The sequence below is a fragment of the Rhizoctonia solani genome, chromosome 4 (genome assembly GCF_016906535.1).
Source record: "Rhizoctonia solani chromosome 4, complete sequence".
Classification (NCBI taxonomy): Eukaryota; Fungi; Basidiomycota; class Agaricomycetes; order Cantharellales; family Ceratobasidiaceae; genus Rhizoctonia; species Rhizoctonia solani.
In genome coordinates, this window is record NC_057373.1 from 3,294,023 (window position 1) to 3,321,561 (window position 27,539).

General features: G+C 49.0%; 10 protein-coding genes across 10 annotated transcripts; 4 read left to right on the forward strand and 6 right to left on the reverse strand.

The window, feature by feature from the left end:
• Window positions 1–898: 898 nt before the first annotated feature.
• On the forward strand, window positions 899–1,809 carry RhiXN_01112 (uncharacterized protein; the record flags this gene model as incomplete). The annotated part of the gene is made up of 2 exons (XM_043320931.1): window positions 899–1,426; window positions 1,483–1,809. The coding sequence occupies 2 exons, from the start codon at window positions 899–901 to the stop codon at window positions 1,807–1,809; spliced, it is 855 nt and encodes a 284-aa protein (XP_043179943.1).
• A 939-nt stretch (window positions 1,810–2,748) lies between these two features.
• On the reverse strand, window positions 2,749–4,036 carry RhiXN_01113 (uncharacterized protein; the record flags this gene model as incomplete). Its single annotated transcript, XM_043320932.1, has 3 exons — window positions 2,749–3,627; window positions 3,680–3,871; window positions 3,935–4,036. The coding sequence occupies 3 exons, from the start codon at window positions 4,034–4,036 to the stop codon at window positions 2,749–2,751; spliced, it is 1,173 nt and encodes a 390-aa protein (XP_043179944.1).
• Window positions 4,037–5,434: 1,398 nt separating this feature from the next.
• On the forward strand, window positions 5,435–6,518 carry RhiXN_01114 (uncharacterized protein; the record flags this gene model as incomplete). The annotated part of the gene is made up of 2 exons (XM_043320933.1): window positions 5,435–6,103; window positions 6,159–6,518. The coding sequence occupies 2 exons, from the start codon at window positions 5,435–5,437 to the stop codon at window positions 6,516–6,518; spliced, it is 1,029 nt and encodes a 342-aa protein (XP_043179945.1).
• Window positions 6,519–9,258: 2,740 nt separating this feature from the next.
• Window positions 9,259–11,062, reverse strand: RhiXN_01115 (2-oxoglutarate dehydrogenase E2 component (dihydrolipoamide succinyltransferase); the record flags this gene model as incomplete). Its single annotated transcript, XM_043320934.1, has 5 exons — window positions 9,259–10,015; window positions 10,070–10,092; window positions 10,152–10,794; window positions 10,849–10,867; window positions 10,924–11,062. The coding sequence occupies 5 exons, from the start codon at window positions 11,060–11,062 to the stop codon at window positions 9,259–9,261; spliced, it is 1,581 nt and encodes a 526-aa protein (XP_043179946.1).
• A 412-nt stretch (window positions 11,063–11,474) lies between these two features.
• RhiXN_01116 (uncharacterized protein) lies at window positions 11,475–12,736 on the reverse strand (the record flags this gene model as incomplete). The annotated part of the gene is made up of 5 exons (XM_043320935.1): window positions 11,475–11,634; window positions 11,684–11,889; window positions 11,948–12,452; window positions 12,510–12,522; window positions 12,574–12,736. 5 exons carry the CDS (start codon window positions 12,734–12,736, stop codon window positions 11,475–11,477), a joined length of 1,047 nt encoding a protein of 348 aa, XP_043179947.1.
• A 1,160-nt stretch (window positions 12,737–13,896) lies between these two features.
• RhiXN_01117 (ubiquinol-cytochrome C reductase UQCRX/QCR9-like protein) lies at window positions 13,897–14,341 on the reverse strand (the record flags this gene model as incomplete). Its single annotated transcript, XM_043320936.1, has 3 exons — window positions 13,897–13,950; window positions 14,130–14,264; window positions 14,336–14,341. The coding sequence occupies 3 exons, from the start codon at window positions 14,339–14,341 to the stop codon at window positions 13,897–13,899; spliced, it is 195 nt and encodes a 64-aa protein (XP_043179948.1).
• A 190-nt stretch (window positions 14,342–14,531) lies between these two features.
• RhiXN_01118 (uncharacterized protein) lies at window positions 14,532–17,576 on the forward strand (the record flags this gene model as incomplete). Its single annotated transcript, XM_043320937.1, has 7 exons — window positions 14,532–14,647; window positions 14,739–14,978; window positions 15,056–15,295; window positions 15,352–15,527; window positions 15,577–15,785; window positions 15,843–17,100; window positions 17,158–17,576. The coding sequence occupies 7 exons, from the start codon at window positions 14,532–14,534 to the stop codon at window positions 17,574–17,576; spliced, it is 2,658 nt and encodes an 885-aa protein (XP_043179949.1).
• A 355-nt stretch (window positions 17,577–17,931) lies between these two features.
• Window positions 17,932–21,388, reverse strand: RhiXN_01119 (CHAT domain protein; the record flags this gene model as incomplete). The annotated part of the gene is made up of 2 exons (XM_043320938.1): window positions 17,932–18,726; window positions 18,779–21,388. 2 exons carry the CDS (start codon window positions 21,386–21,388, stop codon window positions 17,932–17,934), a joined length of 3,405 nt encoding a protein of 1,134 aa, XP_043179950.1.
• Window positions 21,389–22,293: 905 nt separating this feature from the next.
• On the forward strand, window positions 22,294–25,259 carry RhiXN_01120 (uncharacterized protein; the record flags this gene model as incomplete). The annotated part of the gene is made up of 6 exons (XM_043320939.1): window positions 22,294–22,594; window positions 22,652–22,898; window positions 22,956–23,131; window positions 23,179–23,384; window positions 23,440–24,781; window positions 24,844–25,259. The coding sequence occupies 6 exons, from the start codon at window positions 22,294–22,296 to the stop codon at window positions 25,257–25,259; spliced, it is 2,688 nt and encodes an 895-aa protein (XP_043179951.1).
• A 364-nt stretch (window positions 25,260–25,623) lies between these two features.
• Window positions 25,624–27,363, reverse strand: RhiXN_01121 (galactose mutarotase-like protein; the record flags this gene model as incomplete). The annotated part of the gene is made up of 12 exons (XM_043320940.1): window positions 25,624–25,682; window positions 25,741–25,985; window positions 26,035–26,062; window positions 26,116–26,157; window positions 26,207–26,364; window positions 26,420–26,517; window positions 26,569–26,705; window positions 26,759–26,784; window positions 26,838–26,892; window positions 26,954–27,029; window positions 27,090–27,230; window positions 27,289–27,363. The coding sequence occupies 12 exons, from the start codon at window positions 27,361–27,363 to the stop codon at window positions 25,624–25,626; spliced, it is 1,140 nt and encodes a 379-aa protein (XP_043179952.1).
• Window positions 27,364–27,539: the final 176 nt, after the last annotated feature.

Below are 27,539 nucleotides of genomic sequence, written 5' to 3' on the forward strand. Positions count from 1 at the left end.
TAGACTATCAGTGATGTAGCTGTATGTCGGGACGAGAGTGGGTGCCGAAGTTGAAACTGCAACGCGAGATTCAGTTGACAAAGTTTCCGTTGGATCGCGGATCCTTGTCCTGGTCGGTGAAGACGACCATTCTGACTGGAAGGAGGAAGATTGGGGACTCGTGGTCTGGACTGTCGAAGATACTGTAACTGGCGTGGGTGTAGTAAGAAAAGTCGTTTTTGGTCTTGTATATTCGGGACCTGAAGGGGCACATCCAGTAAAACTAGCCTTGCCCAGTGTAATCCAGCCTACCTGGTCAGCCTCCCGGCCTTGGGAAATGCTTTATCCAGTTGTGGGTGGAAAGGTTCTGTTCACAAAAGTGGCTACCAACATTGAACTGATAAATACATTCAAGGTGATTCTCGTAGAATATTAGTCTCCTTTTCAGCTTCGTGTTACTGTAACTTAGGATGTACGACCAGGTCAGAGTCAGTAAGCCGAATTGGCCCTCTACAATGATATTGGCCATGGGCCGTCGAGCCAAAAAAGGGTCTGTGGTTCGTTAATTTCACATCGACGCCCGCCGATCAACCTTCCTGGTTTGAGAGTGAGACTGTTCAACACCAACCGAACCACAATGACAGTCGATCTTCCTAACGAGGTACTCGATCTCGTAGTACAACATGCAACGAGAGGCACACAAGCTCGACTGTCTGCTGTGTCTAGTCGTATTTATCATGTTTCTACTCGCGTATTATACGCGTCGATCCCCAATATGAGCATGACGCGCACGACCCAGTGTCTACTCACACTGTCGCAAAAGCCCGAGTTGGCGCGTCTAGTGCGTTTGTTCTCATATATATCCTATTCCCATGTTCTACGATCCTTCTACGCGCTCCTTGCCCGTGCGCTGCGCAACATGACCAGTTTACAGACGCTCTGGTTTTATCACGACACATATGTACCAATGTCTGGTGTCATGAGCCAGACGCCTTTTCGACTTACCAAACTTATTTATGTAGCTGAGTCCGACCCATCGTACTCTATCTTTCAATTTCTATCGACCCAACCAGCCATTGAAGAGTTGCACATTTCATGTCGGCTGGATAACATGTCCACTCTTAGCCCGGAAGCACTCCCTGCATTACGAGATTTGACTGCTCCATTACACCTGCTTCCGATATTGCTGCACTCACGGCTATCTCGTCTATCTCGTCTCTCTGTATTGGGGACAATGAGCAAAGCTGAAGCCTTTATTCAGCTGCGCATGGCTCTCGAATCGACCAAACCACCAGATTCAATTGAACTAGTGATTGGCACACATGCACGCATTAGGGCATCTTCGATCCTTCACAATGTTGTTACACCGGGGCTGGCCTTTCTTGGTTTGCGTATCCCGTTCATAGGTTCGCTGAGGTTAAACATACACCAAGGGCGTGTCGGACGGGTAAGTTGCCGTTCATAATTTGTACATATGATCAATATTAATACGATTGGGGCCAGGAACAATTACAAGATATGTTCACTTTTGCTTTGCCCAACTTCCCGAACCTCAAAACACTGGCCGTTATGTCTCACCTCCCAGCCTCATACACACAAGTTTACCAAGACCCTCCAACATGGCTAGTACGAATGTCCTCTGATGCGCCAACTCTCTCGCCTCAGTCCCAAGACCTACAATCTGAATTGGTTTCGACGCAGCGCCGGTTGAACCCCGACCCGCTCTACGATACATCATGTCATATGCAAATTCTGAAGTCGTGGCGCCACGTTCATCCTGGTCTCGAGCGCGTGGTGTTCCCAGTTGGCGCGTACATTATTACAGATTAGCAACGCGGAAGGACACTTGGGGAAGTTGGATCATAGTTGGAGGCCCGCCAGTCCCTACTTGTTTAAGTAGCTCTCTTTGATTTCCTGTCTGCGTGATTACTTCAACTCCACTTTTTCAGGCCTACACTAGTTCAGCCCGTAAGCTTGCCTGATTCTCCTCCCCCCCCCCCTAACTCATGAGACTCCCATATTGCTTGCATTGTGCATTCTAATATTTCTCTATTTTGTGTCATCGTATCAACAATAATCTTTGTCCCTGTACATTCACCATCCAATAAATCAGTATGGCTATACAGCTATCCTGCTCAACTTCGGCCGTTATTCGATAGCGTCGACAGGAAGTTTATTCAACCAAGATAAACTCTTTTAATAAGAGAAGGGGCGATTGTCTATGAGCTATCCCGAATGGTGCGCATATATAACGATTGCAATTGAGCGTAGGTCCGTAACTAAGTTAGTTCAATGTGTAAACTGATATCTCACTGATTATCTCTAGATCTGAATAAGCTTGCCATTCGGCGGCAATGTTGCGATAGCAGTCCGGATTGCTAGGCCTTTATCTCGAAATTCAAAGCTCAATAACGTCCGCGCAAGCTGAGCAACCGCCTGCCCTATAACTAGATCGGCGTGCTTATTGTTCTAATTAGCTCCGATCAATCCCATAATAGGCCGGCTGGATTTAAACTGCTTACCATGAATTCCTGCCCATAGCGCATTAATATTACGCCTAGAGCTCGAGTTTCACGTTTCTGGCGTTTGAGCCACGATGGCAAACAACTCAAGTCAGACATTTGTTCTTAGAATAGCTCGAGCAACACTTTTATAAGAGCCAAAGCATATATATTAAAAAGTAAAAGAGGGAAATACAGGAGAGACTATATGCACGAATGTCCAAGTGCTCTACCTATCTTTACAACAGTCTGAAATGCAAAAGTAAAACTAGTGTCCAGTCGGGAGAGGTTTACCCAACTGAGGGACTGGCTGGTGCGGAAGCTCAGAGTTAGGACCCGGGACATGGGGTTCTTCAAAGCGAGCTACATGAGGACGAGGAGTATCTGGCTGAGGAGTTACTTCCGGTGCCGGCTGGAGCTGGGGGTGGGCCTGAGGGACGGGCTGGGGTTGACCTTCAGATCGAGCTATAGCAGGACGAGGAGCTGGAGCGCCTTGGATAGGCTTAGCCGGTTCTCCGATCTTAGGGGGCTGCTCGGGAATAGAGCGGACTGTAGCGGGGTGAGCAGGGAGAGGAAACGACTGGGGTGGCGCCTCAGAACTCGGATGCGGAGCCTCGAAGCGAGCAGTGATGGGGCGATGGGTCTCTGCCTCTGGCTGAGGTACAGGTACGGGCTTAGGCACAGGTTCCGGCTGGCGAGGAAGGTCACGAGCCGCATGCGGCTGAGGGGTTTCTGGAACAGGCGATGGCAGCGGACGTGGAGAGTGCTCGTCCTTTGGCGGTTTCCCTGTACCAGATCGAGCGGCCGGGTGAAGGAGAATAGGCTCCGGCTGGTGCAGAGCTTGAGAGCCCGGCGCCGGGGCAGGGAGAGAACGAGCGGTATCCTGATGAGGTGCTCCAGGAAAAAGTTCAGGTGAAAGGTGAGGAACAGTCTCAGGATGAGGTGAGAGGTCGCGGGCTACATGTGGCTGGGGAGCAGCAGGAACAGGCTTGGGGAGTGGCGGCTGAGGAGCTCCCACGTTCGGAGGCTGGTCATTGACAGAACGAACTGGGTGAGGAGCACCTGGCTGGGGCTCACGGACGGGTGGAGGTGCTGGTGCGCCACCGTTGGGGACTTGCCGGCTGCGCTTTGGGCTCTTTGACGAGACCTGCCGAACACAACATCAGTGTGTGACTCTTTTCCTTAGAGAGTGAACGTACAGCAATTGTCTTTGCCTGGGGACAAAGCCCAAGTGCCTGCTTGGCTGCCAGCTGCTCCTGACCTTGTGAGAGCCCAGCATCCTTGGCCATGTCAGGGACGATGCAAAGTGCGGTGGGATGAGACTGATAGTTGGGGTCCTGTGCGGTGGTGCCGAATACACTGCTCGCGTGAGCCAATGGATTGGCGGACTGCTAAAAGTATGATAGACGCCGAGTAAGTCAAGAGTGACGGGCCTATATGTATGCGGCACTCACGCCAGTGCTGGTGGGCTTGCCAACGTCCTGAGGAATAGGTGCGCAGAGCACACTGGAGCTGATAACAGCGGCGACAGCAAAAGCACGAGTAAGCTTGAACATGATGAAATGAGTGAGAAAGGCTAAGAGGTGGGTACTGAATATGAGACTATGGATGGTTGTTCAGTTGGTTCGCTCACCAGGTGGTCTTTTATAGTTGTTATATCGCACTAAATATTGTCTCAAAAGACAGAACGATGGAATGTCCAGAGTTGAAACATACCAGGCTAGTGCTGCGCCTGTTACATGCTCCAGCCTAGCAGTTGTAAATATTACTGCGAGCCAACAGTCAAACTTGAGGGATAATAGTGTGAGACAAAATAAGAAGACCAACCTGAGGCCTAAAGCCCTCGGCGAGCGCATAAATCCTGGCTATTTTTATTTTGACAATTGGTATAATATCTTCTTCACTGCGCACCCAAGACTAATTGATCAAAGAAGCGCTAAAATGATCGAAATGTGTTTCAGAAATGGATAGGCGGCATGACACAATTCGTACAAACCTTTGGAGTTGGAATTATAAGCTTGATATCACATAGAAGACCTCCTAGAAAACACCAGCTTTGTGAACATTACCAGAATTGCATTGTAGCATATTATGTTTTGGACCAATGTGAAAGTGGATATGAGCTGTTGGCCCCGAAAATCTATCATCACCAACCACTGTATTCAATACCAACCACTGTACTCAATACCAACCACTGTATTCAACACTAACCACCCAACCACTGTCTAGGGCGTTCACGTCAGGTGAAAATTTCCTCGAAGGCTAAGCTATACACACTGATTCAAATGCGGTGTCTGTGTTTCCCCTCCCACGGTGAGAATGCTCCACTTTTTGACATGCCAGCTGCGGATGAATACCCGCCAGCTGATTTAAATAAGTGATACGTCTGCAACTAAAATTGAGCCAACGCTTTAAGTGACAAGAGTGGTTATGTGTGCAGTTGATAGTTTAGTATATTCCGGGAAAGAACCTGTGTCTACAGGCTGGCCAATATGACTTCAAGAGTATCCTGCGTAGACGGCGTTACTGTCTTAGACTCTTCGCAATGGGTTGTCGGGGAGGGGGGGGGGGTTGGTGATAAACATCTCTCGTAATATGATTAAATGCAGGGTGGAAAGAGCTTCCTCAGTGAAGGACGTAGCGATGAAACTTAGCAAAGACGGCTTTTGATCGTGGTGGGACTGTTTGGTACTATCCCACCGGCGATTAGCTAAGCGAGTAGTCTTGGCCTCGGTAATTCCTGGAATTTCACATAAACATCTGCCGATCAAGTTTCCAGGCTCAGACAAATTATCACCACCAGGCTCGGGACCACGATGGTGGCCAGACTGCCCATCGAGCTGCTTGAACTCGTGGCGCAGCACTCAAATAGAGGGAATCAAGCTCGACTATTAGTAGTGTCTCGTAGCACTTACTCTGTTTCCGTTCGAACGTTATACGCATCAATCCCTCATATGAGTGCATCTCGCACAACCCAATGTCTGCTCACATTATCGACAAAGCCGGAGATAGCATGTCTCGTCCGAGTCTTTTCTCTTCGTCTGTCTTCCTCTCGCATACTCCATGAATCTCCCAACATTCTCGCTCATGCATTGGGTAACATGACCAACTTAATTTCTCTTTCTCTCCATTTGGCTGTATTCGCCACATCTGCTATCCTCAGCCAAGCCACCTTTCGGCTTACAAAACTCGTTTGTATTATGACTTCTGATGAAGCATATTCTATATCGACGTTCCTATCAACCCAACCGGATATCGAAGAATTGTACATCGTCGGCCAGCCGAATGGGTTAACTGACCTCGACATAGATGCGCTTCCCGCGCTACGGGATCTGGCTGCACCTTTACGACTAATACCCAGTCTAATACGCTCTAGCGGTTCTAAAATTTCTCATCTCTCCATCCTCGGAACAATAGCTGAATTCGAAGAATTTGTACAACTTGGCACAATCCTTGAAGCAATCCAAGCACCAGGACGGGTCGAGCTGGTCATGAGTGTCGATATCACAGCTTTTCTCATGACGACCGATATACTCGCGAAGGGGCTGAGCCTACTTGGTCAAAGAGCTCCATTTACTATTAGCCTGCTAAGGTTAGAACTTCACCGAGGGCATATTAGACAGGTAAGTTTCCATTCATGCACACGCTCTAATAGGACATTGACCATATGAAAACTAGGACGATCTGCGAGACGTACTTAAATCTGCCCTTCCCGAGTTCCCAAATCTTAAAACGCTAGTCATAATGTCCCATTCACCAGTTCGAGGCGCATACATCCGTACACCAACGCAAGCACTGTCCTATTCACCACCAATCTGTAGCATACCAATCGGCGCCCTCTCCACCCTCGCGCCTCTCCACCCGTCATCTCGACTTGAATATGATGAAGCACGGGGCTGGATTAGTCTGATACCTGGTGTGCTTCATGACAAGTCGTGTCATAAGAAATTGCTAGGCACATGGCATCGCGTTCATCCTGTGCTAGAACGCGTTGTGTTTCCAATTGGCACCTACACATTTGTGCACAAGAAGCGGTAGAAGGACGACGCTTGTAGAGAGTTGAGATATTCCCCCTTCTTATTTTTTTAATTCTTATTTTCGCCTTTCGGGATCGATCGTACTTCTATTCGGCCTCTCATTGGAGGTTGATTGTTTCTAAGCCGGAACGAGTCACCAGCGGGCTTCGCTCTCTGCTGTTCTATGGGACACCACATACATTTTCCCGGGACTCTCTCAGGCCACGTTTTCATACTTTCGCGATACTTCACTCATCTCGTACTACCGGTGCACATTTGTACACTTGAACCCGCCACACATAACTAAATGCTACGGTCTAGACTCTATTGGCATGAATCAATACATTAACTTCATCCTTTCAGTTGGAGTGTGGTCAATATTCCAATTCTCTAGTAAATGATAATAGGAAATTATACAGGCTTAAAGAGACCTGAATGTCAAATCTTATGCTCCAAGCTCATATGATAGAATTATGTGTTCAATGGTTCGGTCACAAAGGGTTGAGCGCTGGGTAGGTATGTTGCGGGTACAACCAAGTATAAAGTCGGAAAATTACTCTTAAACTTGTGAACCAAATGAATCAGTAAATAAGACGCTACGTATTTTGAAGTACATGTATTCATTCCTCTGACTCTCTTTCCATGATCATCCAAGATACTGAGCCACCAATCATTAATTCAAGATATGCTTATCTTTCAGAAAGTGTTTACTTAATGACTAAAATGTCTGAGTGCTACACGGCACACGGGACAACGTCGATCGTAGATTTAGTGCTCCTTCGGTCTGCAAACAATATCTGATGATAGGTTGCCACGTTCAGGCCCGTGTTCTCTGAGGTGCACCACCAAAAAAAATTGATCAGCAGCAGCGTTAACAAGAAATGTATCGCACATACATGTAGTTTCGAGGTATACTTCTATTTGAAGACCTCTCCGTCTCTGGTCGTGACTAGCCGAGCCCAATAGTTCTTTAAATGCTTGTTTAAAATGGGATAACGGGCCAACTTACGTACTTCACTTGCTGGGCTTGGGAGAGACATCATTAATTTTTCGTGTAATACCCATTGATTGTGACTATATACAGGCCTCGATTCCTGCGCTTTTACTTCTCAAGTGACTTTGCTATCCCACAGTGCTGCTAAGATAGTTCTCGTATTACAATACCACAGCAACAAATACCTGTTTGTATTCCTTCAATCCTACTTGTACAGTCTATCCACGACACCATACGGGCATGACGGGAGAATAAGCTGAGTTTTATCTTTGAGAATTTAATTTAGCAATAAATAAAGGAGGGCTCGGGGCGCGGTTCATGTTGGGAGGTGGAGGTCCACCTATAGCCAAGCAGCACAGCACCTTTGAGCCTCTGTTTCTTTCACTTTAACTACTACAGGTACAGAAATTGGTACGCCACCCGCGCATCTATCGATTGGACCAATCATTCGTTACCTGGTTCTTGCGCATCGTGTTCCATAACCACCCATGAGGCTAAACCGTCAATCGGTATTACAACATGACTTTATATTTAAGATGCATTATGCTCACCGATTAAGATGTCTGAATGTTGTACGGCAGACGGAGCAATGTCGATTGTAGATTTAGCACTCCTCAGATTCGCAAATAACACATGGTAATAGGTTGCCACGTTCAGACCTGTGTTTTCTGACATGCACTAGCCGAGTCAAGCAAGTAAACATTAGTGATACATATGCTAACGCATGATGTATGTGAGTTAGACCCTACGTACGTATAGCTTTAGGGTATACTTCCATTTGAAGACTTCTCCATCCTCAGTTGTAACTAATCGAGAGCTTTGTGGGGCGGTGCTTCATCACACTAATTCGGAACAGAATAACGAGTCAACTTACGTACTCCACTTGCTGGGCTTGGGAAAGACATCGTTGACTTTCCGTGTAATACCATTCATGGTTATTGTATTGTTTTCGCTTGCATTCCAATGAATGACGGCGACGACGTCCAAGTCATCACCCCGAGTGATGGTGGTAATCTCATTTGGGAACTTGAATATCGTTGATATCTATGGAGTATGCGCTTCAGCCGGAGTTAACGTTACTCTCGACAATGCCTTGCGTACCTTATACATGATGTTATCGTCAGGGTCAGTCAATGTTGTATTACGGTAGTCGTTCTTGATGAGTGTGTAGCTATAAAGATCAGAACATTGCAGCGACTAATTTATAACATATGTTTGTAGCATACGTGGTCATTATGCGGTGTTGAAAATAGGTGATAGAAGATAGCAAACAGAAGACTGGTGATTCTGGTGGGCCCGTTGCTCGTCCCGGCGCAGACTTATCACACGTATATATACAAGACTTATCCAATAGGGTTAGAAGCTCGTGGCTGAGTGATATTTGATCCAATTGTCCACCACAAGGATTTTTGCATAGCCACATGGCTATGTACATCACAACAAGTGCAACAAATCTCATGATATCAGCGTTTAGTCCACAATTGACAAGAACACTCTTCCAACCGAAGGCTTCGAAGCCCCTTACTCATCTATGCATCCCATTTCCTTCAAGTAATACTATGTTTTTACCCCCCCCCCCCCAATACAGTAAACCGGTATATCGGTCTGCCTAGTGTTATATAATTAAAGTCACGGACTTGCGGTACTAGAGTTCGTACAATGCTGACGGGTTATTTCGGAAATTTAAACGCATACAACGATGTCCCATTGAACCCAATGTAATATAATCCATTTCAATAAAATTTGCTACCAGCCGACCACCGACTCTTTACCGGCCAACTCCAACTAGTCTTGCTGGGTTCTCTACCCAAGATCTCCAGCTCTCAACAAACGCCGCGAGCTCTGCCCCTTCGACAATCCGATGATCCGCACTCCAGCTGACACCAACCTCGAGTCTCTTCTCTCCACTAGGCTTGACAACCCACTCTGCCCTCCCTATTGCAACAATCGCAACCCCGCCTCCTTGCACAAGTCTCGGTACAGCCCACTTGCCCGCTCCGATCGCTCCAACGTTGGACACCGTCAAAGTTCCGCCTCGTTTGGGCATATCAGCGGGGGTTAGACCTGATGGCGTTTGCCGTCCGAGGTAGGCAAGGCGGGCCAACGATCCAGCGATGACATAGGGGGAGTGAGTATTCAGTCCGACAAGAGTTGGAGTATACAAGCCAGTAGGTGTTGAGAGCCCAATACTGATGTCCGCCGATGGTCGGACAGTCAGGTTGGGTTTTGCCGATGGCTCAGTAGTTGGGTTAATGTGAGTGCGCATGACAGGCCATTCCATCATTGCGAGAGAGAGCGTTTTCAGTAGAAGGGGAAGCATAGTCATTCTCTTGAAGTGTATCGCGGGGTCTGATGACGCCATTAACACCTGCTTAGCTTCTGGGGCGCCAGAGAATATGGAATCAGGCGATATGGATGGAGGATGCTCAGCCGCAGGTGGAGGCGGGCAATACTCCCGGGGAATGTGGGCGTTTAAGACGGGTAGCATGTCATTCAAAGCTGTAAGGTCCAATGTTGCCGAGTATCTATTCAAGTTACGTTAGAACCGCTAGCCTTAAGTGGGCAATAAAACGACGCACCCGAAGAGAGGTATTTCTAGGCTCTGTTATGATTCTCGGTTGGTTATTGATTCTCTGAGTTATCTTACAGCAACAAGCTCACCTTGGTCATGCTCTTCCACATTCCCCATCTTGTTCTGCCCATCTCAATAACCACATCCTGTCCAAGATCCTTCTTCGCAGGAGTAGCTGCAGAAGTTTCGCTCTTCTGAGACCGTTTGAGATAGCCATCAATGTCGGCTCGTTCAATCCGCCCCCCTCGGCCAGATCCCGGCATCAGAGCATCCAAATCCGCAATGCCTTGAGAGCGGGCGTAATGCCTGACCGAAGGAGTGGCCAGTGCTTGATTACCACCTTTTTCAAAGCCCTTATGCTTTTCATCACGTCGGACCGTCGCTGCTGAAAGCGCCTCAGCAGGACGAGCAGGGTCCAATGGGTGGTGTCTTCGTGTAGGAGACGGCGGTGTGTACGACCCCTCGGTTGCAGAAGTCGTCTTTGTTTGCAAGGTTGTATCTGGGGTGGAAGAAGGCGCCGAAACAGGCTCATCACCGCTCGATGCCGAATCAGCGTCTTCTTCTACTTCAATTACACAAAGGCCTTCTCCGACTTTAGCAATGTGACCCTCTTGAACCAGAAGCTCCTTGACCACCCCATCGAACGGACTGGTAATTTCTACACTTGCTTTATCGGATTGGACCTCACACAATGGGTCGAATGATCCTATAGGACTCTGAGGTTTGACGGACCTTCGAACAAGGTTAATAATTATCTATAGATGTGACGCAACAATAGATATATACCATTTCAGAACCTCGCACTCTTTTGGCGCGTCAGACACTATGTTGCTTGAAAACCTAAAGAAGTAAACCACTTACCAGTGATTCCTTCGCCAATGTCCGCCAAATGGAACGTCTTCAGTGATTTCCTCTTTGCAAACAATGCAGCACTACAGTGTAGCGACCGTAGTCGATGTCCGTGACGGCACAAGGAAACCGGGCGAAATAACGAGAGCATAGCCAAGAACCAATGTAGTGGAATTCCGAGGGCAAATTAATACGAGTCCAAACGGGAGTTGGGCCTGAACGAAGGGACCCAGCCGGTATAAGCTCAGAAGAAGAAATAGAGGCTCCCGGGTGGTAGCAGTGGTGGTCGAGGTTGAACGTTATAAACTTTCTGTCCAGGCATCACGCGTCTTGAATAGGTAAACCAGCGGACGGATCAAGGTGAGTGATCACGTGTCTATCACACGCACGTAAAGACAGGCAAACACGGCGCCATTAATATAAGGGATAGACATGTAGGTTGACATGTAGTTAGTTACAAGCATTGGGTCACCGTGTTTATTAAATAGCGTCCGTAAAATTCATAACACACAAAACCCAAGTTGGTCCGAAATCATACCACAAACACCGGCATATTCAAGGCCTTATTCAGGGCTATATGCGACTCCATAGTTGTCTCCGAGTTTGTCCCCAACCGTACCCATACTTCCAGGATGTTTCATGCCCCTCTCCAATTGTTTTTGATACGAAACTTTTCGCAGTCGGGCAGTTTCACCTGGTGTGAGGTGAATGTAGATCTCCACGCTATATCCAGTCAATAGAGTGACCAACCACATATTCAAGGCGTACTCACCCAATAGCATGAACGAGACTTGCAATCCACAAGGAAGGCCCGAATGTTAGACGAAGAGCGGAACCGATGTTTATGGCCTCGGTCCAGACGGCTGAAACCGCAACATGGACCGACTCGAGAGAACCCGATGAACAAGCAGGGAACATCTCCATCAACCGAGTAGAATTGTTATCGATAGTATACAGGATTTCATCACAGCTCCATACCTTGTCCCCGGTCCCACTATTAGTCAAAAACAGAGACAAACGACATATGAACACTCACAACATAATACTGCCCGATCGTGGATAGAATATTGGCGCTAATGATCATGATTAACCTTGCAGTAATGATCGAAGACGCATAGAACCAAGTCCTCAGCATCCACTTGCGGTGCTGGTCAATCTGCAACCTCTTGATATTCACCCACCCCAGGGTCGCCATGACGAGAACCAACGGCCCAATCGTCATCGTCCATGTCTGACTGGCCATCTCGCCCCCAAACGAGCGACGGGTAATGACAAATGCCGAGGCCATACCGATGAACAAGAGAAAGATGGAGACGTAACCCGAAATTCGGTGGACGAGAATAGCCTTGTATCGGATGGCGGGGACGAACTGGAAGACGGCGAGGAAACCGGATGGGAGAATGCTCCCGAGGTGAACGAGCATACCGGCCTTGTATATGCCTCGACGGAACCAGTAGGCTTCACCTGGTGCTATCTCCGCCAGCATCGTTGGGACGTGAAGATACATAAACCGGGCGAGAACGAATCCGAGCAATCCGCCCCTACAAGTAAATTGTGTTAGTGTTGAATTAATCAGGTCGTATTGTGTTTATCCGCACCCAAAGATGAACCCTAGTTAAAACGTGAGCCTCTCTATTCACCAACACAGAGTGAGACACTTACAAAGTATAAAACTACATCCTTTCTTGAATCCCAAAGTCTGAAATATTCGCTGGTACCCTCGAATAAATGCGTTCGATTGCGTTCCATTCAAGGAATCTTGGGATTCCTTCGATGCAGAAGGAGCCGGTGTCAACGGTGGAACGACCAAAGCAGGGGAAGCCATGAATGTCAAGGTAAGTCGATGCAGGTGCTGGATGTGATTCTTCAACCGAAAATTATGCTCTTTCATATACGCTCAACCAACCCCATAGCGAACAGCATTCGGCCAGGCTGCTCACCGTTCCCCGGGCATTGTATACACTCCAGGCCTACTTGCATTTTCTCCCACAATATGACCAAGGGGTTGGATGACGCCGAGCTCGTTTCCAGTTCAATTATTTGGTTCCAAACAAGGAAGATGTCAGCCCGAACGAGACTCGGTGATGAAATATGGGAATAGATGCCAGTTCGACTTTCTCAACTCCAGCACTGCTTCAGCTCACAGATACTGTATGCCGAACGATATTCGGCGAGCTGAGAGTATAGAAGGGCCTACTGCGGTCTGGATGAGTGTGTGGTAATATAGTCTTTGATCTGGCATGCTTGGCTCCGCGAGAGGCTTGGCTTTCCATCGGGAGTAAAGCGGAGGGTTGTGTCAAAATCAGGTACTTGGATACCCCAATATCTAAACCTAGTAAGGTGGTTGAAACAAATTTGTAAAAACGGCACTTGGGTTTAGCGCCCACGAATCGAATGGTTCGGATTGGTTGATATCACTTGCTGTGGGTTTCGGGTGTGGGTTTCGAGTGTAGTTTCAAGGATGAAAGTGATCCCGTCGACAGCCCGTACATTCTAAAATTATAACCCACCCAGACCGACGCTAAACTTACTATTATAGTAACAAGACCTGAGTCGGTCATCAAGGGCTCTCCAAGTCCCGTCTGGATTTTAGCTTCTAACTGTCGTCAGAGGCAAATATTGATGCTTCCGCGATTTGCTGAACTGTCTGGACCATAGCGAACCCTGAAAACTATGTAGAGCACACCTCTGTTGAGTAGAGTCAATCATATTGCATACATTCAAAAATAGTATAGACTCGCCTTGCAACTGCATGGGCATCTTAGTAGTTGTGTTTCTAGCATACTCACAATCATACCTAACCTAATTCGTCCAGCAATTTACCCTGGGGTTCCCGTGGTGTGCACCCGTAATTTCCCGATATGAATAGATACCGTGCGAACGTCCAGACGAGTAAAATAGCCATATTTTTTGAGTAATTGGATTTGGGTACGCGAGGGTGAGACAACAGAGAGTAGGGTAATGGCTACATGCAAGGTGACGAATCTATTCGTCAGAGTCTTGCTCAACATATCTAGAGCGGATGTCCTTCCATAGTTTCTGTGTAACGAGGTTCGAGTCAGTATGGACGTAACAGCAGATTTAGTTGACAGCGGTAAAGGGGTGAGATGGTAACGAGTGGCTGAGGATTGGATAGTGTTGATTCGCCAGGGATTTCCCATGAAGATCATAATGGCGCAGCACATGGGATCGTAAAATCTTTGAAACATGGCACTTACCCCCTTGTTACGGTTTTCCCAATACGCGTTGATAGCCTGATCAAAGCCAATGCTAAAGGCAAATGCACTGGCAAAGATGGTTGTCGCAAAGACACTGTTGCGTCGAGCAATAGCGTTGTAGAAACCAGAAGCGAGCTATATAATCATTTTAGTTATCGGGTTTAATATTCGCTTGGCACTATCAGCACGAAATTAAAACCACTTACACCCATCGTGAATCTTTAAAAGTGGGTGAGTGAGAAATGGAAAGGGATGTCCTGTTAGAATCGGGCAATTTGCGATGCCCACAGACATCCCTGAAACGCCGAGCGCTTGTTCCTGAAATATTGGATGCTAGCCCGACTAGAAGCCCGATGACAGCGGGTTCCATATGTATACTCGCGTGTTCAATCCTAATTTCTGATGTTTACGCCCCCGAATGATGGAGACCAGCACGAAACCTTCTTATACATCGTGTTCGATGACTTGGTGTCTTTTCTCACTCGTCGCCGACCAACCCGCCTAGAGATTTTCAAGGGGTACTAATGTCCTTCAATTCCACAAATAGCACCAGTGCCCAGTCGAGCAGTCCGTTGGCCAGCACAACCGTAATTCTGACCGGCCCTATAGCCAATTCGAGTTCGACCTCCTCGGTCTCAGCTTCGTCTTCCACCAGCTCTGGCTTCCTCTCAGTTCCTATAGCTACTGGTTCGGCCAAACTTACCACGAGGGTTCCGTCGACAGTTCACAGTCATTCAGGGTCGACCACTTTTGCATCTCAAATACTATCGTCGACCTCACTATCTCGGACTTTTGCAAGTCAAGACTTTGCCTCCCGGGCATCATCAACCTCGCCATCGACCAGCAGTGGTAAGTGTTCGGAATATGACGAGCCGCTATGTTTTTAACGCCTTCGTAGCATCCTCAGTCACAACCGCATCATCTAGCCGTCACGTACATGCAGCTCGGCCTACAAGTCAGAAGCCCGAGGTATCCACGCAGACAAATTCCACATCACTACTTCGGACTACATCATACGAACCATCGCTCACCAGTCAATCCTCCGATACTCGCTTCTTCCAGACTATAAGCTCAACAACGACCAGTGGGCTCCAGCCTGCTCTCACTGCTGTTCCCGAAACGTCAAGGCAGATCATTCACCGACTGATCATTGACCTAGGAGAATGGTAGGCCCTGTTCAGAATATATATCCTAAGCGTAAAAATTAATATATTTGCCTCAGTGCTAGCTTCACCTCCCCAAGGTTTCTTCTCAATGGAGGACAGCTGGGTGACCTGGTGTCCATCGGTAATGGAATATTCCAGATCGAGCTGAAGTCCGACCCAGATTCTGGAATTTTTGGTCTGGTTGTTTCTTTAAGGGACGATGAAGTTCGGTGTGGGGCTGCTGATAGCACTCGTGAGTTGCTCGGCGCCTTGGAACGAATCTTTTCTCACCTACTGTTCAGAGTGCATGGGTGTATTGGTATCGTTTGGGCTACCCGGGAATGATATATCTGTGAGCATACTAAGTGCCGGCGACTCGGGTATTGCAATGTACCCAGTCAACATGTGGTTGGAAGACGGCGTGACATGGGGTGCTCAGCTCGCCAACTCGCCGGCTGATATGTATCACTGTTGGGGGTGGGATGATACAGAGTGTCCATACGCGATCAAGGTAGGGTCTACTATATCTATCCTCTACCGACCGATGGTTGAATCATTGGTGTTGTAGGGACATGGGCCTGACGTTCCTTTATGGACGCTTTCTGCGAACAACCCGACAGGGGACATATATGTCGAGTTTTGCCCATCCGACGCACCCCCATGGTACAATATCCCCATGAATCCCCATCCTGATCCGTTCGAGCCGACTCGGCAAGGCACATATATTGTACTCCCAACCCAGACGACCGTATCGAACTACACGTTTGTCAAGTCTACCGCTTTACCTACAACATTCAGCCCCGTAGCTCCGAGTGGAGAAGCCCACTGTGATGTGCTCTCGACTTGCGTGCGCCCGAATACGTATGTGATTGAGGAAGAGACTACTACATCCTGGTCGACGTTCATGACTCCGCACTTTCTGTCCATGTACCCGTCAACTTCAGTGCCTGTTTACGCCACAGCAACTACGCCCAAGACGACTCTTGCTACTGCACCCACGTCAGCTGCAATGCCGTCGGCAGCCAACACGAGTATGAAGCCGTTGCCTCTTCAGACAGTTTGGCTGTCTTCCGCTCTGACCGGGTCAGGTACCGGCCCGACAGCTTTATCCGGTGGTTATAGCACTCCTACCCCAGCCTCCGGCCCTCAAGTTGTCCCGACATACAGCTACATCACCGATAACCTTGGGTCTGTGGTCTCTACGTTGACCTACGATGTCACGGTTTCTCCTACGCCCATCACCACATCGCCTCCTGACACGGAGAACATCCTAAGTTCGTGGACGACATGGATGAAGGTCAACGGATCGACTGTTCCAGCTATCGCTGGTGAGGTTGGGGTGGTGTCCACAGTTTTGGAGACATATCTGCTCGAGTCTGGGTCTATCATCCCTGTCTCGGAGCTGAGCACTCGAACCACTAAATCCAGCCAAACAGGCAGTCCGTCATCTTCCACCGAGCCTGCGTCAGCCAACGGGGATCTAAGCAGCCAAAGCCGAGGCGGGAGGATTGCAGGAGCCGTGGTCGGAACGCTGGTGGGACTGGTGCTAGGGAGCTTGCTGGTGTGGTATATCTGCCATTGCCGACAACGAAGACGAAGGCGAGACAGCTTTGCGCGAGGCGACCCTTCATGGCTTGCACCTCGGCATGAGGTCGGGTCGGGTAGTGAGTCAAGGCTGAGGGTGGACCTAAACGAGGAGCCGAGGATGAGTAGGTCGTATATCGAGCCATGGGTGCCACCGAGAACTGCGGTCCAGTCGTCGAGAAAGGGAGGCCAGCCGGAGATGGGGAGCGTATCAGGCTCATACGGAGTTAGCAGAATGGCTGGTGGGTTGCATATAGGTCTCGTGTGTGTTTGAGTGCGGGCTAACGTTTGTGGAATAGGCCCGAGTAGGGAGCCCGAATCATCGAGCAACGAAGACGGATCTTCGTGGTCCCATCACAGCTCAAGCGACCAGCACCAGGCTCCTGTGGTTGCCGCTACGCAAACTGGCAGGCTAACAACTACGAACAAGTCGGTCCGTCGACCAGATATGGTATCTCAGCGAGCGGTTCCAGCAAGCTACCTGAACCCATCACTCGCCAACCCATCTCTATCGCTTCTCCCGACTCCCTTCCAAAACGAGCCTTCTAGTCCGCTTGCACCGTCAACGCCACCCGTCCGGGTCGCTCCGTTACCGAATCAGGCGAGTGCCTCGCCTCGTGCCGGACCATCTCGAAGGAGACTTGTAGGCGGCGAAGAGCAGGGCGGACACGATGCTATTCCACCACTGTATAACGAGGCATGGAAAGCTGCGCGATAGCTAGTATTGTTTATACTGCCCCTTGTAGGACTTTGTATCTGGCCGCGTTTGCGGCTTGTATGACTACACGACTTTTTTGTCATTTGTCTTTTACACACGTTTTCTTTGGATGAACTCGGACCGATGAACGTTGTGCTGTAATTAGTGTCTGGGGCTGGAAGAATGAAGTTATATTCGATTTGATGAGTGGTATACCCTCCCTCTTAAGTATGGATCTTGGATGTATTCGCTTTTTGATAGACAAAGTAACATAGCATACATCGACGATTGACTACGTAGTATTATTCAGCTCGTACCGCATTTTCACTGTCAGACCCACTCTCGATGTCCTTGGGCATATCTGCATATATCCATCCTACGAGCCTATATGGATGTAAGGCACCCAGTGACTAAATTCTTTCTCTCCGACTCTGTCTCGCAGCTCTCCAACTGCATTGTGTAGCGCTTTCCCTGCTTCTCCATTACCAATCCTTCCATCTTTCATCAGCTGTGCATATACCCTATCAGCTACATCCGCTGCATCATCGTCATACACCGACCACATCGTTGCAATCACGCTCGAGTACCCAGCCGTCAGCATACCAGATGCAAGGTGTATCGCTTCGTCAGGCAGCTGCTCGTCGCCTGTCGCGGTCTGACAAGCCGAGAGGAAGGCCATGCCTTTGTTCTTCAGGGACCGCTGGTTGATGGACGCAAGGTCCAAGGTACCATCGTGCAGGAAGAACCCGCTCTCGGTTGGATCATGGACGTTCTGGTGAGCATGGCAAGCAAGGTGTACCCAGTCGTGTTTCTCCATCGCGTCGAGCACGGCAGTAACAGTCGCCTGACTTCCCAGAAGTTTTGAGTGTCCCATTCTGCCTTGTATATGGTTCAGGACGCCTTCGAGCTCCTTCGTAGTTCCGGGCAGCTCCTGATGCCCTGGTGTATCTTCTTGACCAACCACGACCATTTGAGAATTAGGGCCTATAGTGCTAGGAGAGGAAGAGAGAAGAGCAGTAAGTGTAGGAGTGTAGGATGATATTACATAGTCGAAGACTCTCGATCGAGACCCGTCGTAATCTCCAGCAGCATGTAGGGGCAGGAACGATAGTGCACCAGTCGGGCACCAGGTTACATGGGGTATATTATCGGACACTATGTCATCTTTATGCTATGGTTGCATGCTGAGAAAGGTGGTATTAAAATAAACAGGTTGAGCGCACCGTATAACCAAGAAAATCTAGCACTGGCTTCACGATGTCGTACCAAAGATCTGCAAGTACTTGCATAAATTCGATTTGTTCAACAGGCGCCGGTCGGCGTTGGACGCTACGCTCGTTTGGTCTTCTGTTCCTGATCGATTTTGTCATCTCGAAATGAATATACTGAGCTTTCGCGGCAGTAAAGCCAGGGAGAGGAACGTGAGTAACATTGCCACTGCCAGGCGTCACAATCAGGGCATCGCAACGAGTCACTTCACAATTGATGACTACAATCGGCCCGTTTCGAGCGACCTTGACCAGCTCATTGGCTTTTATTGGCAGAAGAAAGTCCTCGAAACCTTCTAGTTTACGTACTTGGGCTACCAGATCATTGTACACCCTGGCCAGACGATGGCGATGCTCCGGGGTATCAGTGGCTAAGTGGGTTGATGAGGATTGCGAGTTGGCGTGATGAAGTTGTCGAGCAACCGAACGAAACTCAGTAGCAAGGTCTCGATGGGAGTCATAAAGTATGTCCACAGGAGACCGAAGCATAAGGCTCTGGCTCCAGACCACACATCGTGCGTGTTCGAGCCATTCGAGTGCCAGAGCATATTGAGACGACAAAATGGCAGCAGAGGCGGCCCGTACGGCCAAGTTTTGGGTTGACGATAGATCGTAGTACCGCTGAGTGGTGGTAGCGCCAAGCGAGATGTAGTGGGGAAGAAGGTCGATTGTGGCGCGGAATGCCTCGATAGGGTTTAAGTGGCTATGATGAGAGGCAAGATTTGCCCAACGTAGGGCGCTTCGAAACACATCGCGTGGTGGCCCATTGGACAACTGGGAAGCTTTGCGGAAGGAGGAAAGTGAGGCATCCAAATGGGAAGTATTGTGAGTTCTCTGATATTGGAGAAAGCAAGATAAGGCCCAACTGTCGTGCCTGACAGAGAAGTCTGGGTGAGCCCCGGGAGTGAGTTTAAGTGCACGAGAGAAGTATTCCGTTGCTTGCTCGAGGTCACTAAGCTCGCCGAGACGATTGTATCTATCATTATATGATACGCCCAGCGTAGCATGGCGGTCTGACAAGCTTGGGTGGCTGTCGGGAGTGAGTTTGAGTGCACGATACTTGGATTCGATTGACTTCTCGAGGTCAGCAAGCTCGCCGAGGTGTTGGTATCGATCGGTATATGCCATGCCCAGTGCAGCGTGTCGTTCTGGCAAGCGAGGGTGACGGTCAGGAGTGCGTGCAAGTGCATGAGAGCGGTATTCAATCGACTTTTCGAGATCAGCGAGCTTTCCAAGGCGTCTGTATCGATCGGTGTATGACACCCCCAGTGCAGCATATCGGTCTGGCGAATCAGGATGGCTTTCAGGAGTGAGTTCGAATGCACGAGACTTGGATTCGATTGACTTCTCGAGGTCAGCGATCTCCCCAAGGCGTTGATATCGATCTGTGTATGACATCCCCAGCGCAGCATGCCGGTCGGACAGGCGAGGGTGACGGTCAGGAGTGTTTGCAAGCGCATGAGAGTGGCATTCAATTGAATTTTCAAGATCAGTGACCTTGCCAAGATGCTTGTATCGATCGGTGTATGATATGCCCAGCGTAGCATGTCTGTCTGCCAAATCGGGGTGACCGTCAGGAGTGAGTTTGAGTGCACGAGACTTGGACTCGATTGACTTCTCAAGATCAGCAAGCTCTCCAAGGCGTTGATACCGATTTCTGTATGAGATGCCTAGGCCAGCATACCGGCCTGGCAAGTGAGGGTGGTGGTCAGGGGTAAGTTCTAGTGCGCGAGAGTCATACTCGATTGACTTCTCAAGGTCAGCGAGCTCTCCTAGCCGTTGGTATCGATCGGTGTATGACACACCTAGCGCAGCATGGCGGTCTTGCAAACGAGGGTGACCTTTGGGGGTGAGTTTGAGTGCGCAGGACTTGGATTCGATTGCCGCCGCGAGGTCAGCGAGGTCACCAAGACGCTTGTATCGATCGGCGTATGACACGCCCGGCGCAGCATGTCGGTCTGGCAAGTCGGGATGGTTTTCGGGAGTGAGTGCTAGCGCGCGGGAGTTGCATCCGGCTGACTTCTCTAGGTCAGCGAGGTCACCAAGGCGCCTGTACCGATGGGCGTATGACAGGCCTAGCGCAGCATGTCGCGATGGCAAGTCGGGATGGTTGTTGGGAGTGAGTTCGAGTGCGCGAGAATCACATTCGATTGACTTCTCGAGGTCGGAAAGCTTGCTGGTGTGCCCATATCGACTGGTGTATGACACCCCTAGCGCAACATACCGACTTGACAAGTCAGGGTGAGTGTCGGGAGTGAGTGCCAGTGCATGGGTCGCATAGTTCACTGCTTTCTCTATGTCAACCGCTCGACCTGAGCGTCGAAATTGAATAATTTGCTTGTTCCATAGCCCGAACAGGATCCTATGGGCTCCGGACCTGAGCAGAAGTGGACGAAGAATCCATTGTGTAATTGTCTTGGTGCACCAATTGACCGCTCGTATTCGTGTAGCTACACCCGGGCTGGTATTTAATGTTGCGCTTTCGCTATTTCTGTTTTCATATAGGATACTCCCAAGTATGTCTCTGAGTTTGTCCTTTGCTTTTTTATCAGCCCTTCTGTGCATAGCATGCGCGGGGGGGGGTCTCTAGGAACCCCACTTACGCTTTTAGCCTTCAAATATACAACCGCCGAATCCCATGTGTTCGACAAATGCTCCATCCGTCTGCAGTATTCGAATAGTAGTTATTATGGTATAGTTTAGAGAGTCCAATTGTAGCTTTATTCCTTAGATATGTGACGCTTTTCGTGGACTGAAGGCGGTAAACTAAATCAATGTACTGATACCAACCAACACTCAAGAATACAAGGCCTACAGAAATGTGCACGTTCGTTTGGGAGCTCTTGCCCGGCCTCGAAGAGTTTGGGGTCTTGTACTTTACTGTGGCAGTCGAATAACAGAATAGCCGAAGTTGTCTCCAAGCCTAGGTCTGTCCTGCCTATCAATGGGCGAGTTGCAGTGGCGAACAGTTATTTCAAGGACAATGACCTGCACTCAGGCTATCCTTGCCGCACTTCCTTCATATTTATAGCGCTGATTTTATACATCACAGCATTTGACGTGACCAGTGTGCTTGCTATTTCACCTGTATGACGCATCATGATTTTGTTTTCACAACGGTTTGAGTACTTGGTGGAGCGATTGTCCACATCGCGGTTTCCTTTACTCCGTCGTCACAATAAGCGCTAGAAACCGTGGTTGACATAAAGCGACGATCGGCGATGTTTGTAATTGTGAGCGCCGAGCGCTTGTTCCTGAGCAATTGGACGTCATAGCCACTAGAAGCCCCTGGTTCCGCGTGCAAACACGCATTCTACCCTAATTTCTGATAGCGAAGCCCAAGCGATGGAAACACGACACGAAACAATGTTTTACCCTCTGTTTGGCGGTCGAGGCTGTTTTTTCCACCCATCACCGGGTAACCCGACTATCCTGTGTGGCCAGAGATCATCAAGGTCGGGTGCGGGAGGATGGTGTCTTTGAGATTAGCGGTTGGTCCCGACCTAGCTCTAACTAGTCAGCCAACCTCGACCACGGTCCTAATTGTTCCTAGCCGAACAGCAAGCCCTAGTTTGACCACCTCGGTTTCGGCTTTGACTTCGATCGACTCTGGTTCTTCCTTGTCTACCACACCTACATCTACGACTCAATTCACACCAACTCAAAATCTCACTGATCCAACTAACACCACATCTCAGACAATCTCGTCGGCAACACCGTGGGCATCTAGTGGTCTATCTCGGTCGTTGACGCCCTCGCCGAACCTTGGTAGTAAGTGTTTGGGGTATCATCAAGCTGGTCAAGTTTGTAATGATCCACCCTTGGTAGCCGCACCTACATCGTCGTTGTCGTCGTCGTCCACTCATGGCAGCACCACGAACCAGCACCACGGCGTTTCGGCTGCGACAGACACCACATCCCTGACCGCCGTCTCATCTCACGAACTTCCATTGACTAGCCATTCCTCTCAGAGCATAACACTAACGACAACCAACGACCCAGTGCCCACCACAACTGCTGCTCCCGGGACGACTGAAAATTATAACCACCGGTTGATTATTAATTTGGGCGACTGGTGAGAATATTAGTCTTCTGATCCAAACCATGCGTATGCACCGACATTTCAATTTAGTGCTGGGTTCACTACGCCCAGATTAAGTCTCATTGCAGGAGAGATGAGCGATCTAGTTCCTATAGGGGACGGAAGATTTGAGATTGGACTAAAGGCTGATCCTCAAAACTCAGTTTTTGGTCTTATTGTATCCTTGAAAGACGAAGGGGTTCGTTGTGGAAGCGAAGACTATGCTTGTGGGTACTATCTGTCACCGATTGAGTTCATTCTAACTCGTTTTTAGCATGCACGGCGATAGACATAGGCTTTGGAGCAACATCCGAACTGATTATGAATGTGCTCATGGCCGGCGACTATAGCAAATATATGTACCCATTTAGTATCTGGCTTGAAGATGGAACGGTGTGGAATGCCCAACCTGCCAGCTCGCCCGAGGCAATGTACAATTGCTGGGGGTGGACTGATGCCGAATGTCCTTACGCAATCAAGGTAAAACCTAAAAGCTATCCAACAATGAGTACTTGTTCAACGGTTTGGATTCTAGCATGGTGGCACTAGTGGGGCCAGTTGGACACTTTCCTCAAATAATATATCCGGAGACATGTATATTGGTTTCTGCCCGTCCAATGGACCTGCGTGGTCCAGCATCCCCTCCAATCCCGAACCGGACTCACATGAATGGGGCAACGAAAGCACATATGTCGTCCTTCCATCACAAATGGCAATTCCAACCTCGACATTCATCAAGCCCATCGGGCCTAGCGCGCTCAGTGTCCCGACACCAACCACAGAGCCTCTCTGCGATCAGCCTTCAGATTGCGCCACGTTTAGTACATATATCGTTCAGGAAGGGACTACCACGGTCCGGTCTACTTTTGTAACTCCCGCACCAGATACGACGAGGTACGAGGGGACTAAGGTTATTATTGACGCTACAACAGCCGTACCGGAAACAACCATTATTACTACCGGTGGCCTATCAGCAATAAATCCATCAACGGCAATCGTCCTTGATTCCACAACAACTTCCCGAAAGACGACTTTTCTTACTACACCCACGCCAGTTACAGTATCTTCGACAGTCCAGACCACGAGTCCCCAATCTTCCTCCTTCCAGTCAGAATGGTCGTCTTCGCCGACCAGGACAAGGATCCGCGATCCAACGGAAACTTCGTCAATTGAATCTCGCACTGCCATTTCAACCTTGGCACCCACTCTCATCCCGACATACAGCTACACCACTGATGGTCTAGGCTCTACTATGTCCACCTCGTCGTATGATCTCACGGTTTCTGCTGCACCCACTACTATCCCAGCTCCTACGGAGTTTATCATTAGCTCATGGACGACATGGATGACGATCAATGGCTCCACGGTTCCAGCAATAGCCGGCGAGGTTGGCGTATTGACCACTGTTTCGATGACTTATTTACTCGAATCAGGTTCAATTATCCCTGTCTCGGAATTGAGCACCCGAAGCGTTAAATCTAGCCAAACAAGTGATCCGTCCCCTACTTTAGCTGTCTCGGCCGACAAAGATCAGACTAAACAAAACCAAGGCGGGAAAATTGCCGGAGCGGTAGTCGGTACGCTTGTAGGGCTTGTATTAGGGAGTTTGGTAGTATGGTACGTTTGCTACCGTCGGCGGCGGAGGCAAATGCGGGACAACTTTGCGCGAGGCGATCCGTCTTGGGTGGCCCCCAGGCATGAAGCCGGATCGGGCGGTGGATCGAGGTTGTTGGTGGATCTGGACGAGGGACCGCGGATGAGCAGCTCGCACATTCAGCCTTGGGTTCCGCCGAGGTCTGTGGTTCCGCCACCGAGAAAAGGGGGCCAGCTGGAGATGGAGAGTGCGCCAGGGGCGTATGGTGTTAGCGTGCTATCCAGTGAGTCGTCCTCGTATCGTTTTCATTTTGAATGTTAATCAATCTTGGTTCACTATGGATAGGTTCAAGTAGAGAGCCTGAATTGTTAAGCAATGAAGGGGGATCTTCGTCCCATGGCTCGACTGATCAGCATCAAGTCTCTACTGCCACTGCTACACGAATTGGAAAACCCAGCACCAGGAGCGAGTCCACTCTTCAGCCGAACGCAATGGTGTCTCAGCGACCAGTCTCTTCGAGTCACCTAAGCACGTCACTTGCCAGCCCATCCATGAGCCTCCTCCCAACACCCTTCCAAGACGAGCCTCCCAGAGAACGCACACCAACGAGCCCACCCATTCGAGCCGCTCCGATACCAAGACAAGAGGCCCCGCTGACTCGAGCGGAGCCGTCTCGCAGGCGCCAGCTACACGATGAAGAGCAGGGCAGACACGATGTCATCCCGCCATTGTATAACGAAGCATGGAACACTGGGCGGTGATGAACTCATTTCGGCTTCTATTTTTTTCCTTGGTGGGGATTGTATTTGTCTTATGCTTACGCTTTTGTACGAGTATGGATCTTGGTTATTATTTGTCTTTTTAGAGACTTTTTGTTGGACAGTTTCCCTGTAAATTTTTTAGTTGTTTTCGGGGGTAATCATTGCTTTTTTTTTTCTTTTTCTATATTTCTGAACCCACAGGGAATAAGACATGTTTTGGGCAAGATAAGCATTGCTATGGCCTTGTAATGTACTAGACTCGATCAATTGTTCGATTGGAACCTTAGATTTCGATACTACCCTTGAAACATACGCTACACTATCACTTCATTGGAACGGATTTGTCAACTTTAAGCAACATGCATCACTTCTGGACAGAGAACTGGTACGTCGTCGCCCATTTAAAGTCTCTGCCCGGGTAGTCTAGCCATACTCGGGGTTACACCATGCCACATGCGTTGTCAAGTATATAGTCACTCACAGATCTGATCCACCCCCCAAGCCGGATTGTTAATCGCATCGACATATCCCTCAGGTTCAATTGCAACTGCCGAAAACTTCTCGTATTGAAGGCTCGGTCCGCCGTGCACCTTTTTCCGTGGCATCGCAAGCCAATTCCCGGTATAGACTTGGACCACCGGTTGGTTTGTAGTCACATCCAACCTTATCCCGGAGTTTGGGCTGTAAAGAGATAGGTTCGGAGTCTTGCTTTCCGGCTTATCGTATCTGGACCTGAATGTTAGGTGGATATATGCGTATCAGATAGGTAGCTGACATATAAGGAGTGTCGTAGCCATAACAATCTGCGAGCCAGGAAGAATGAGAATGGATTTACTGGGGGTAATGAGTTACGCACCTGAACAGCCACCGTATCCAATAGACTTGTCCCATTGGGAACCTGCGAATGTGTTGGAACGGTTCCTGTATGCATCTAGGAAAGTACTGACCAAGGCTTCGCTCCTTGCGGAAGTCTAGCGCGGTTCCTTGGACTGAAGTAAGGTTCCCAGTGGGTATGAGATACATGTTTCCTTGAATATACTTGGACGAGTCTATTCGCAGGCTGTGATTGAAAATATTGGATGTTTCCTGGAATGCATCCAAATTCCTTTTAACACACTGATGTTAGCTTCTAAAGAATACAGACTATAATGAGTTCTCACCAATATACATGTGTCGTCACCATAATCGGCGTTTTCTGGGTCGCTGTGGCAGTGACAACAGCATCGTACTTGCCGCCTGGAGATAATCTATAGACGACCTAACAATCTGCTATGTTACGCGTATGATGTGGTTGGATTCAAGTACATACCTTGGCCGTCACATCTCCTGGGAATCCTTCATCGGCTGGGTCGAAGTGTTGGAAGGTCAGGCTACTCGGGGTTGAGCTGACAAGTGTCCAGTTACGACGGTCCCATCCGATTTCTCCACCATGTAGAGTGTATGCACCTATATGAATATTGCTATAGTGTAACCGTGTGTATCATATGAGTAAAGCTTACTATCTGGTCCGTTCCTAAATATATGGCTAGTAGCATTCGTTAAGACTACCCGAACCACGTTTCTACGAGGGAGACCTACTAAGTGTTAGGAGAATTTGGGTCGGGATTTTTTGATATTGGGACGCTGAAGGTACCTGATAATGTTCAATGTAAATACTGATTCTATCTAAGTCCGTTCTGGTGCTGGATACCCACCGTTCTTTATACGATTAGCATAACGCCCAACAACAGAGTTGAGGACAGGGTGGCCCGGGTCTGTCTGCCACAAAGTCTAGTACAGTATTTCACAGACATTTTAGGCTATATAAGAACAGCGTGTTGAAGGACATACCGTATTATCGTAGCCGAGAACAACATCCCGGAAGCGGCCATACTTGTCTTTGACCCAGAGTTCGCTCAACGAGGCTCCACTGCCAATAAACTTTGCCTTTATGGAGCCATCGGAAGCAGCGATGGTATACTCTTTGAATGGCTAGTAGGGTGAATGTTAGCTGCGTAAGAATACGAAGTCCAGGTTATACATAGCTTACATCCGTGTGAGACGCTTGTGCTCTCGCACCTGCGCCAAAACTAGTTAGGACAGCGCTGATCCAGAAAACTCGCATTGGGGAAAGGGAGCTACCCTTTCTACAAAGATACCCTCTTCTTTATACCATGTAGTTGGTCAGATGGCCAGATGTGCGGATCAACACATGATGCCAATCTTCCAGCACTCTCATCAACTAACACCCTTGATACTACTTCTTCGGTGAGTCGGACAGACAGAAAGTCCGGGCGAGCG